Source organism: Paroedura picta, chromosome 7 (genome assembly GCF_049243985.1).
Source record: "Paroedura picta isolate Pp20150507F chromosome 7, Ppicta_v3.0, whole genome shotgun sequence".
NCBI lineage: Eukaryota > Metazoa > Chordata > Lepidosauria > Squamata > Gekkonidae > Paroedura > Paroedura picta.
The window spans coordinates 104,095,465-104,107,997 of record NC_135375.1 but is presented as its reverse complement, the minus strand read 5'-3'; the positions used below and the strand labels follow the sequence as shown (position 1 = coordinate 104,107,997).

At 50.5% G+C, this 12,533-nt stretch overlaps 1 protein-coding gene across 4 annotated transcripts in view; it reads right to left on the bottom strand.

The window, feature by feature from the left end:
* Positions 1–10,729, bottom strand: part of SIDT1 (SID1 transmembrane family member 1) — a 67,963-nt gene extending 57,234 nt beyond the window's left edge. For 2 of the 4 annotated variants that reach the window (XM_077345874.1, XM_077345875.1), the window contains exon 1: positions 9,572–10,729. In XM_077345874.1, the coding sequence (XP_077201989.1) occupies positions 9,572–9,799 (228 nt within the window). In that variant the 5' untranslated portion in view covers positions 9,800–10,729. The remainder of the gene's footprint in view (positions 1–9,571) is intronic. The other 2 variants (XM_077345876.1, XM_077345877.1) reach the window with 1 other exon arrangement.
* Between the last annotated feature and the right edge of the window lie 1,804 nt (positions 10,730–12,533).

Below are 12,533 nucleotides of genomic sequence, written 5' to 3'. Positions count from 1 at the left end.
AGGGCCCTGGGTGGTGGTGGAGGACCTGCTAACACTGAGGGCCTCCCGGCCTGCTAAGCAGAGCCTGCTAACAAGGACCTCTTGACCTGCTAGGCTGGCCCTGCTAATGAGGGCCTCCCGGCCTGCTGACTGCCTGCTAAGGAGCTCTGTCCCAGGCCTGCTAATGAGCTGGCCAGCCCTTGCCCACCCCACTTGATCCGGCTGCGAGCTGCGGCCCAAAGCCACTTTAAGCTGCCTGGCTGGGGGCCAGGGGAGGGGACCCTTTTGAGGCCCGTTTGTAGGAACGGGTTTTGAAGCTAGTATATGATAAAACAGTAAAAACACACTTCATTAAAAACAACAACCCAATAAAATATCCTAATATCGCACAAATCCCAAGATGGCGGTAACAAATTAATTCACCCAGACCTCTAATACTGTTGAATACTGCTGAGGGGAAGCACTTTGGGGTAGTTCTTGCCGGTCTAACACCAAGCATGGCAACTGGGGGGAGGTCCAATTTCCCGCTACTTATCAGGAAATACCTTGAATAAATCTTAGTTGAAGGTGCCCCTGGACTCAATCTTTGTTCTGCTCCCCACCTAAATCTATCGTCATGGAAGGTACCATGAACTTGGGCTGATGATAAGGAGGGACCAAAGGACAACTGGTGGAGCTAATCCAATGACTGGAAGAGCAACCTTGTCCCTTTCTAGGTCTCTTTGGCAGTCTTCAGTGGCTCAGCACCACCACCACAAAGAACGAAGGCCCCATGGGATTCTGACATCAGCGTCAAATCAGAACTGACTTATAGCAGCCACTCATGAGGATTTCGAGGCACGAGACAAACAGAGATGGTTCACCTCTGCCTGCCTTTATGAAGCAACTCTAACAGTCTTGGTGGTCTCCCATCCATGGACTAATAAGGGCTAACCCTGCTTAAGTTCTGAGATCTGACATCAGGCCAGCCTGGACTATCCAGGGGTGGTTATGCATTCACAGTTTTGTAATCAGTCAGATCACTGTTGATGCTAAATTGCCCCTTATTCAAATGCCCCTTTTTTAGAATCATAGAATAATAGCGTTGGAAGGGACCTCCTGGGTCATCTAGTCCAACCCCATGCACTATGCAGGACACTCACAACCCTATCGCTCATCCACTGTAACCTGCCACCCCCCTTGAACCTTCACAGAATGAGCCTCTCTGTCAGATGGCTATCCAGCCTCTGCTTAAAACTTTCTGAAGATGGAGAACCCACCACCTCCCAAGGAAGCCTGTTCCACTGAGAAACCGCCCTAATTGTCAGAAACTTTTTCTGGATGTTTAGGCGGAATTTCTTTTGCATTAATTTCATCCCATTGGTTCTGGTCTGTTCCTCTGGGGCAAGAGAGAACAACTCTGCTCCATCCTCTATATGGCAGCCTTTTAAATACTTGAAGAAGGTTATCAGATCCCCTCTCAGTCGTCTCCTCTCCAGGCTAAACAGACCAAGCTCCCCCAACTTTTCTTCATATGTCTTGGTCTCCAAACCTCTCACCATCTTTGTTGCCCTCCTCTGGACACGCTCCAGTTTGTCTACATCCCTCTTCAACTGGGATGCCCAAAACTGAACACAGTACTCCAAGTGAGGCCAAACCAGAGAGAGTAAAGCGGTATCATCACCTCCCATGCTCTGGACACGATTGTCCGTTTGATACAGCCCAAAATCCCATTTACATTTTTAGCCACCGAGTCACACTGCTAACTCATGTTTGATGCGTGGTATACAGACACTTAGATCCTTTTTGCACATGCTACTGCCAAGACAAGAGCCTCTTGTGGCGCAGAGTGGTAAGGCAGCCGTCTGAAAGCTTTGCCCATGAGGCTGGGAGTTCGAACCCAGCAGCCGGCTCAAGGTTGACTCAGCCTTCCATCCTTCCGAGGTCGGTAAAATGAGTACCCAGCTTGCTGGGGGGTAAATGGTAATGACTGGGGAAGGCACTGGCAAACCACCCCGTATTGAGTCTGCCATGAAAACGCTGGAGGGCGTCACCCCAAGGGTCAGACATGACTCGGTGCTTGCACAGGGGATACCTTTACCTTTACCTTTACTGCCAAGACAAGCCTCCCCCATCCTATATTGGTGAATTTGGGTTTTTTTAAGGACATGCAGGGATTTTTTGGCATACTATAGTAGATCAGAGTAAAGGTCTTCCTCATGTGGGAGAGTACTTTAGCCATTGTACTTGGAGCTCATTGGTAGGCTGTGGTCAGCAGTAATGTCACCTGACCAACATATGTTGCTGGCAGAGCCTCATGGGAATTGTAGTTCATGAGCTTTCTGTTCAGCCATTGGTTTAAGACACCTCAGGGGAGGAGGCATAAATGCAATGTTGATACATGCCAGAAAAAGTGTCCCTGGAACTGGCTTACAGGAAAGAATTGTAGGAAAGCAAGTTTACAATACTGTGAGAAAATGACACAGAAAATGCCACGAAGAGTGACATGCATAATTAAATATACTCCAATGGGTTTTCCATGGCAAAACCACATGCAGATTCAAAAAAGCGAACATCTTTTTTTGCAGACTTTGTGAGTTTTCTTGTTGTGCATAATTGACCCGGGTCAGGGCAACCTGCACAGCATGAAACGATCATCTGCAAAGGATACAACATCAGCATCTGACCGGCCACCGTTAGAAACTGGCTGCTAGACCAGATGGCCCCTCATTGGAGCCAGCAGGGTTCTTCCTGGGCTTCTGGAACGTAGAATTAGAGGGAGGAGGTCAGCAATGCAACTCCTGTGGTCTTAGGAGTTTAAAAAAAGATGTGGAGGACTTTTTCCCTCCTCCACAAGCTCAAGTCAGGCACAAGAAGAAATTGTGATTTAGTTTAGCTGTGGTTAGTTTATGATTCAGCCTGCAGATGGTCACATAAACCCTGGATTCCTTGCCTTTGCTCCAGCCAAGGAGCTCTGTAGCCAGTGTGTGTACAAGGTCTGCACTAGTGAGCTAAGATTAAGCTGGGGTGTCACTGAGAATGCTGTGAGACACAGAAAGTTTATTTCTAACAATAAGAGCAACAAAAGCTGTGCATGACAAATACCGCAACTCTCATGTAGAAAGCTGGCAATACGGCATCGTATACCGAGATTAGAGCCTCTTGTGGCACAGAGTGGTAAGGCAGCCATCTGAAAGCTTTGCCCATGAGGCTGGGAGTTCAATCCCAGCAGCCGGCTCAAGGTTGACTCAGCCTTCCATCCTTCCAAGGTTGGTAAAATGAGTACCCAGCTTGCTGGGGGGTAAAACGGTAATGACTGGGGAAGGCACTGGCAAACCACCCCGTATTGAGTCTGCCATGAAAACGCTAGAGGGCGTCACCGCAAGGGTCAGACATGACTCGGTGCTTGCACAGGGGATACCTTTACCTTTACCTTTATACTGAGATTGGCCAAACCGTGGCTCTCCAGATGTCCATGGACTACAATTCCCATGAGCCCCTGTCAGCACATGCTAAAGAAGAAGAATAGCCACCATTCTTGTCTTAACTTTTGTAATTATTGTATTATGTTTTATTGTGCTTGTATTGTTTTAGGGGATTGGTTTTATGTGACCCACCTCGAGCCTCCGGGGGGGGAGGCGGGATATAAATTAACGAAGAATTAAAGAAGAATAGATATCTGGAGAGCCAAAATTTGGCCACCCCTGAGCTATAACAAAATTCACAACTAATGGTTTCTTCTCACCTATGCCTCATTCTCAGTTTTGCTGATGACATTTTTGGGTTGCTATGGCAACCAATCTGCAAAACTTTTTTTTTTTACATGTTACCATTACCGTTTGGAATTTTTTAAACCACTCAATACTTTTTTTTTTTTTTGCTTAATCAGATTTGGGTTTTGTGCAAACACTGGGATTTGCAAAAGTACAAATGTTGACCAGGCCCTGAACCTGTTCTGCGGATTCTTTGATCTGCATGGGGGCCATCTTACGGCTCATTGGCATAAAGGACCTGCAAAAAGTACTGTAGTAAATAACCTGTGAATGAACTCACATTCAGCCATCTCTCGTTCATCTACAAATTCAGGACAATGGAACCCACAGTGCTGAATGGGGACATGTGACTCAGGAGCCTCAGTCTGGGGAGACAAACGTGGCTTGAGGACTCCAGAAGATCCCTGCATGGTTGATGACTCTATGACGTCTCTTCCAGAGGGTTCCTGCAGTTGATGCTTCTCCACCAGAACATCCCCAGATCCAGGGATAATTATGTGCCAGCTTAGGACCAGGTCTACAAACCCACCAAGATCCACCTCCAACCAGCCCCCTCTTCTGGTCACCAGCAGGGGATGAGGGATAATGGTTGCCAGATCCAGGTTGGGATATTGGGAAGTTCCTGGAGATTTCGGAGTGGAGCCTGGAGAGGTCAGGGACCTCAGTCCACGCTCCAAAACATCCATTACTTTATGGGGAAGTAATCTCTTCAATCTGGAGGTCATCTGTAATTCCAGAGGAACACCAGATCTCATGTGGAGGCTGGTATCTCAATTAGCTGACAGGCACAGCAGAGGCAGTGTGTCCGTGCTAGGGTAGCCAAGAAAAAAATGTGGTACCAGTTAATAGCCCATGTGCCAGCTGCAGAACCACAATAGATCTCTGCAGAACTCTGGCCCTCTTAACCACTCACCCATTCCAGAAACTGCTTCCAGAAAATCTGGACCTGCTTTCCCTGCTGCCTATTTGAGGGCAAGGAAGGGCATGCTGCTGGATCAACCAGTTCACAAGGCCACAATCCTTGGGTGCTAGAACCAGCCCCGACTCAGTGGTAATGGGCAGGGGAAGTTCTGGTTTTCAAGGAGACCAACAGACCTGGAAGCTACAAAACAGAATAGTTGCAATGTGCAGAAACTGCCAGTAGTGGTAGCTATGCTCAGTAGATCACAGTTCAGTTGGCTGCCACCTAGTGTCGGTTTCTATGAATTACAACTGTGCAAACTTGTTAAAAACAGATTTATGGATCTCAGCTCCAAAGATGAGAAAGTCTGCCTTCTGTTGTGAGTCTCACAAGTGTCTGGTATCCTACAGGGGAAAGAGTTTACAAAGATTTCTCAAAGAGCATAGCTTGAGTTCAGTGGCGCCTTTAAGACCCACACAGTTTTATTCAAGAAACAAGGTTTTGTGTGCAGGCCCACTTCCTCAGAGAGATTGCTCAAGCTACAGAAGCCTTGGAATTCGGTCAAGAACTTCTCATCAGTCAACGACCATGTTGGACATGCTGCTTCTATGCCAACATCTGAAGAGCTGGCTGAGGAAATGTCCCCCATTTCACTCACTTAATTAACTTCACCAGTGCAATAAATGTGTACGCCAGTGACAAGGATCTTGTAATGGACGGGATTACAGCTTAAAAGGGCACTTAACCGCACATCTGCTGGCAGGAGTGTAAGCATAAATCAAAAGGAGGGGGGAAATGAATAAATGCACCGAATAATTGAATTAAACTCTGTAGCATCTGGCTTTTAAACGGATTATGGACGGGGGGTTACAGAATAGAGATTATTTGTATTATTTCAGTCCCAAAGGAGCAAAATAAACGGTGTTTGTTTTCCTGTGCGGTTGGACAAGCAATGCTGGAATTGGGAAGAAAACTTCTGACTTTACTTGGACTGGATGGCTACAGTCCACCCAATGCCTAGCCCACCGTAAAAGCCTCATGGTGGTCTTTGAACTGACATGTTTCCTGCTTCTTTGGCTGACCGGTGGTTCTAGTCAGTGGGTCAGTATATGTTAGAGCAGGGGTCTCTGGCCTCTTAGCACCTTCAGGGACCTTCTGGGATTCTAACACAGGGTGGTGGAGCAAGCATGAAATGGCCGCCAGAGGAGGCGGAGCCAGCATCTAAATGTCCAGGAGTAAGGTTCTGCAGAACTCTCAGAGTAACCCTGCAACACTTATTTGTATTTATTTATTTTATTCTATTGATATGCTGTCCTTCCTTGCGGCTCACGGTGGTTTACATGGAAACATTACAATATAATAGCAACCTGATTTTAAATGTAACATTTCTTAACTATAGGAAACTTGTATCAAAATAGAATTTAACCTTCAACAGTGGAAGGATTGCACCTTCAACAATGAAATATTTTACTGCACTGTAGTCCTTCTTCTGTGGAGCAGTTGATGGTGGCTGGTTGGTGGCTGGCACTCTGGCTGGTGGCTGGTTCACTTGTCTAGGCCGAAAGCCTGGCGGAAGAGCTCCATTTTCCAGGCAGGAGCTCTCAGCAGCTTAGCCAATCGGAAGGATTTAGGATGCTTAGGGCTAATCCTGCGTTGAGCAGGGGGTTGGACTAGATGGCCTGTATGGCCCCTTCCAACTCTATGATTCTATGATTCTATGATTCTATGATTCTATGATTCTATGATTCTATGATTCTATGATTCTAAGCCCTGATGGGCAAGAGCTCTACCTGACTCTGCTTACTTCCTAAAAACACTTGGTAGGCACCGAGAAAGATCCTGGGTACCACAATGGGGACTCCAGTGCTAGAGCAAAAACCTCCTGGAATTTAAGACGCCATAAAATCCAGAAATGAAGGAAGGAAGGAAGGAACAAAGGAACGGAGGAAAGGAGAGGAAAGAAGAAGAAAGAAGGGGAGAAAGAAAGGGATGGAAGGAAGGGATGTATGGATGGAAGGAAGGATGGATGGAAAGAAGGAAGGAAAGAGGAGGAAGGGATAGATGGAAGGAAGAAGGGGAGAAAGGGATGGGAGGGAGGAAGCAAGCAAGCAAGCAAGCAAGCAAGCAAACATGCAAGGAAGGAAGGAAGGAAGGAAGGAAGGAAGGAAGGAAGGAAGGAAGGAAGGAAGGAAGGAAGGAAGGAAGGAAGGAAGGAAGGAAGGAAGGAAGGAAGGAGAAAGATGTTGTCTCCAGAATAGTGGACGGAAGGGATGCAGGGAGAATGAAAGTTGCCACAACTGTGGGATGCAACTTCCCTCCTGGAACGATTTCCAGGGATTGTGCTAACAGTTCAAACGGTTGGCAGAAACAGACGTGGCCAAAACAAAGCAAGAACATCAGGTACGGATTACAGGCACTTTCCCGCATGAGCGAAAAATGGGGCCATCTTTCAGAGATCTAGTGCCAGGTCCATAAAGCAATTAAGACAGGGCGGGTGCCAGTCCCATGAAGCTCTCACATCTGCTCTGTCAAGCCAGGGAGAGTTAAGCAGGCAAGCAGCTGGAATAACCAGGAAGTCCCAGCCATTAATGCCTATCTCCCCTGCACACACAACTGGACCTTCTTTGAGGCTACTATTCTCACCCCCACCCCCCTTCTGCAGTTGCATCTGTTGTGGGCTCCACGATGGGGATGCCTGACTTAGATGTTGGATTCAACCGCCATAGAATAAGGACTCAGAGACAAAGAGGGCAGGGAATTGCATGCCTTTCTCAGGTGGATGGAGAAACCCCCTGAGGGGGGCACACCAGGTAAGATGAGGGGCTGGTCAACCGTAGAATCATAGACTTGGAAGGGGCCACACAGGCCATCTAGTCCAACCCCCTGCTCAGTGCAGGATCAGCCTCAAGCTAAAATTCTGAGCTGCTTGAACAAATGAATTAAAGTTACGGGGAGCAGTCTGTCTGCTGTCCCCAAGCACAAACCAATAGAAATTCACGCAGAGAAGAGTAAGAATACCAGACGCCCACTGAAACAGGATCAGAATCACAGAGCGCTGGAAGAGACTCCAAAGGGCCATGCAGTCCAGCCCCCCCCCTTCTCGGGGACTTAAAAATCACACCCTCCTGACAGGGCTCATCTGATCTCCTAAAAACTTCCAGCGAAGGAGACTCCACCACCCTCTAAGCCAGCAAATTCCATCAAGGTCAGAAAATGCTTTCTGATATTTAAGTAGCCTCTTGTGGTGCAGAGTGGTAAGGCAGCAGATATGCTGTCTGAAGCTCTGCCCATGAGGCCGGAAGTTCAATCCCAGCAGCCGGCTCAAGGTTGACTCAGCCTTCCATCATTCCGAGGTCGGTAAAACGAGTACCTTTGCATGACAAAAACTTTGCATGACAAATACTGCAACTCTGGCAATACGGCATCGTATACCGAGATTAGAGCCTCTTGTGGCGCAGAGTGGTAAGGCAGCAGTCTGAAAGCTTTGCCCATGAGGCTGGGAGTTCAATCCCCGCAGCCGGCTCAAGGTTGACTCAGCCTTCCATCCTTCCGAGGTCGGTAAAATGAGTACCCAGCTTGCTGGGGGGTAAACGGTAATGACTGGGGAAGGCACTGGCAAACCACCCTGTATTGAGTCTGCCATGAGAACGCTGGAGGGCGTCACCCCAAGGGTCAGACATGACTCGGTGCTTGCACAGGGGATACTTTTACCTTTAATATTTAAGTGGGACCTCCTTTTCCATAGTTTGAACCCCCTGCTTCTAGTCTTTGCCTCTGAAGCTGCAGTCAACAAGTTGGCTCTGTCTCCGACATGTCTCCCTTTGAGGTAGTTAAGCACAGCTGCCCTCTTCTCCAAGCTACACCGACCCAACTCCCTCAGCCTCCCCTCGCCAGGCCTGGAGTCCAGCCCCTCCACCATCCTAGCTGCCCTTCTCTAAACACATCCCAACTTGTCAGTATCCTTCGCAGCGGCCAGAACCAGACACGATATTCCAAATGCCAAGTCAGCCTGGGCCAGGGATACCCCAAGTCAGCCTAAACAAGCAAGAGGGTCCATCTGCATCTCTTTTGAGTCTTGGAATCCCACTTTTAAATTCCTGGCATTTCCCGGGTGGCTTAACACAAAAAGGCCTCAAGAAAGCTTGGGATAGTCAAACTGCGGCCCTCCAGATGTCCATGGACTACAATTCCCAGGAGCCCCTGCCAGCGGATGCTGGCAGGGGCTCCTGGGAATTGTAGTCCATGGACATCTGGAGAGCCGCAGTTTGACTACCCCTGGCTTAGAGGCACGGCATGGCTGCGAACGCTTGCCCTCATGGTATCTTCCCAGAAGAGGTACACTGCTTTTGAAGATGGAGGTTCCATTCTGCTAGGGTGCCTAACTGTACTCAGGCTAATCAATGTTTAGGCTACTTTCTCACTGTAGCAGCTGGTTGATTGTCTGTTGTGACGATTCTATTAATGACTCTTAATAGGCTCAACAGTCAGTCATCCCAATTTCTCACCTGTCTCCTTCTATCTGATAACCGATCTTATTGCTATAATATTTCTGTTGCCACCCATTCTATTTTTTATGAGCGACGCCCAGGCAGAGACGTCTCCGATCAACCCAAAGCCCACCTCATCCACAATCCTGTCTTCAACAGCAGCCCGATCCGGCCTTTACGGCTGGCGTCGATGGCTTCAGAACCTGAGGGTACACTGCCCCTGCACAAGGCGGTTCTACTAATCCAGGCTGGCTGGCTAGCACCAATCAGACTAAGCAACCCCCCCCCCCCTCGCCCAAGTACCCTGCGGCCCCAACAGCTCTCGCTCTCGGTCGGTCCTCCCGAGCTGTTACTCCAGAGTAGACCCACGGCATCCCCACGCGGAGACGCGATTCCCACCGCGCCCGCCCCGTCGGGGACATCCGGAGCCTCCGCGCGGCACCGCAGCTCACCTGGCCCGGCTTGCTGGTGTAGTTGAAGGCGTAGAGGCGCTCGGCGTCGCGGCTGACGCTGCCCTGGTAGACGGGGCCGAAGTCGGCCGCCTGCGCGGCGCTGGCGCTGCTCGGGCGCTCCCGCGGGGGCTGCTGCAGCAGCGGCAGCGTCGCCTCCTGAGCCCCGGCCGCGGCCACCAGCGGCAGCAGCAGCAGCGGCAGCCACGCCAGGCCGGCCCAGCCGCTCATGGTCCCCCGGCCGGCCGGGCGAGGGGAAAGGAAGGGAAGGGAAGCGGCGCCGCGCTCGGCCCTCGGAGGGAGCCGCCTCTAAGGCGCGGCCGGCGGACGCCCGCAGCTACGCGCCCCCTCGCCAGCCGGCCGGGCCATGTCGCGGGGACGACGAGGCGGCGAGGGCTGCCGGAGGAGAGGAGGTGCGCCCAGAGGCCGGCCCGATCCCCGGCGGAGCCTGCGGGGCGGCCCCTCGGGCGCAGTCGGAGGGGCTGCGGCGCCCTGGATGGGACGCAGCCCCTGGCGGCCGTCTGGATTCGTGTCTGTTTGGGGCTGCAAGCGTCACTCGCCGGCCAGCGCTCTTGCGGAACGAATAAATAAACGGGAGAGATTAAAATAATAAATAAATCCCGCTGATCGCCTTTGCCTTGCTCGGAAGGGAAAGCGCCTCCGGGAAGAGAAGAAACGCCCGGGACGGTCCGCGCGGGCTGAAATGGCCCCGGCCCTTTGCCACGTCGCCTCCGTTTGCACGGGAGAGGGCGCGATCCGTTTCCCCAAAGCGGGTCTTCCAGCCGCTTGCCTTCTCCCTCCAGCCCCCGATCAATGAATACAGATTCCCTGCGGGCCGCCTGTTTCAGCAGCCGGAGACCGTCAGTGGCCGAAGCGTGGGAGGGGGGCTGCGCTCCATCCTGAAGCCGCCCCTGCGCCTGCTGCGACTCTCCCTACGGCAAATCACCCGCCCTCAAGTCTTTGCCTCTTGCGGGCTCGCGTGGCGGGCGGACGCCGTTTCCTTCTTTGACAGCTGGCAGCACCCTTTCTTCAGGCACGTTTACTCGGCGGGAAGGCCCCTCTGTGCTCCATCAAGCTTACTCGCGTGTAAACGTTCGTCGGCTTTTGGGAAGGGAGGAAAAGGTGGTGTCTGGCCAGAGACTCAGATCCGAGAGGCACCAGCGCCCCCTAGTGTCGTTTCAGGTCAGGTTCTCTAAAGGCACTTAATTTTGTTATTTTTCTGTTTCGAGGGAGAGGCCTGGGCTTCCAAGCTGCTTCTAAACATATACAGGGCTGCAGTGAGAAAGAGCACTTTCCTGGGAGTCAAGCTGGGTTTCAGGATTCGCGGGGACTGTAGCACCAGAGCCAGTTTAAGGATCCTGGAAGCCCTAGCAGAGCAAGACTGAGACTTCTTCTAAATGAGACTTCTTCCTAGTCAGATAGGCTGCTAAGAATACCTCTCTCCTCCCTTCCTTTAAGCAGTTGGTGCTCAGCTCTTTTGAAGATTTAATCTCTGCCAGTAATTACTCTCTCATGGTTCCATGGTCCTGCATCTGCTTGGCATGCAGAAGGTCCCCGGTTCAATCCCCAGCATCGTACACTTTCGTTTGTGGGGTATAATAATAAACGCTGAGGGCACTATTTGAACCAGTCCTTTTGAATATTGGAAATAGGTCTGCAGATCCCTCCCTCCCCCTCCTTTGCAAGATACAGATGAGATTAGATTAGACCAGCCTTTCTCAACTTTTTTTTTTTTTTTACTGTTGAGAAACCTCTGAAACATTCTTTAGGCTTCAAGAACCCCCAGAAGTGGAGCAATCATGTAGAACAGGGTTAGGAAGCAGAGCTGTGTACATGCCCACCTGGGGCCCTGCCCTTCCCACCCCCTCCAAGTCTATCATTGGCAATTTTTTGGATGGGGGAAGGTGGGTTGATGTGAGAATATATGCTCATATCACCTGATAAATGTTTAATTTTTTAAAAAATATATATAAATCCCATCCATTCAGAAAACCCTTCCAGGGCGCTACTAAAAGGAGACTCAAAGTGGCTGACTATCGCCTACCTTTCCTCCCCCCACAACAGACACCCTGTGAAATAGGTGGGGCTGAGAGAGCTCTGAGAGAACTGTGACTGGCCCAGTGTCACCCAGCTGGCTGCCTGTGGAGGAGCGGGGAATCAAACCTGGTTCTTCAGCTTAGAGCCCACTGCCCTTAACCTCTACATCAAGCTATGGGAGGACCTGCTGGGGGCCGTGGAAGGAGCAAGTCTACAAAGAGATGCAAAGAGATATCATGGGAAGGTGGGTGATGGAGGAAAGGTGAGCACGTTTCCAATCAAAGGCATCTCTTAAGTATGGCAAGAACCGACCCCTCTAGCTGGCGTGTCCAAAACTACAACACTGCAGTACCCAAGGGTATGTTTTGCCCTTGTTCCTACTGACTGCTCCCTGCACCTTGGGCCTGTTTGCTCCGGAATCCACCTGGAGTCTCCCCAGGTTTTTTAAAAAAATGCACAAATGGCCAATCGGGATAGTTCACAGATGACTGTGGCCAGATATCTGACCTTCAATTCATCCTCCAGTCCTGACATAGGAGTGTGAAAGTCCATAATACTTTCCGATTTCCAAGATGCCTTTGCCAACGTAGACTGCAGGCTCCAAGACTAGCAGTAAAGGAAGAAGGTAGACAAATGTAACCCTACAGCGGAATCTACCCAGTGTAGGAGTATGAATGCAGACATCCACAAGACAGCAAATGCAATTAGCGGCCTCAGGCAAAGGTGTGGCGTGATCAGAATGGGAGAATCTCTGGCAATGATTCAGAATGGGAGAATCTCTGTTGTGCTTGCCCCATTGGCCACCCAGGTAGCCACCCTGCTGCAAGGAGTGAGAAAACCTCTTGACCTCCAATGTGGACCCGAAGCAGCTTATGATGGGTTGGAAATTTCCTGGCACAGATCTGCCAGGTTGTTTGTGGGTGGGCTG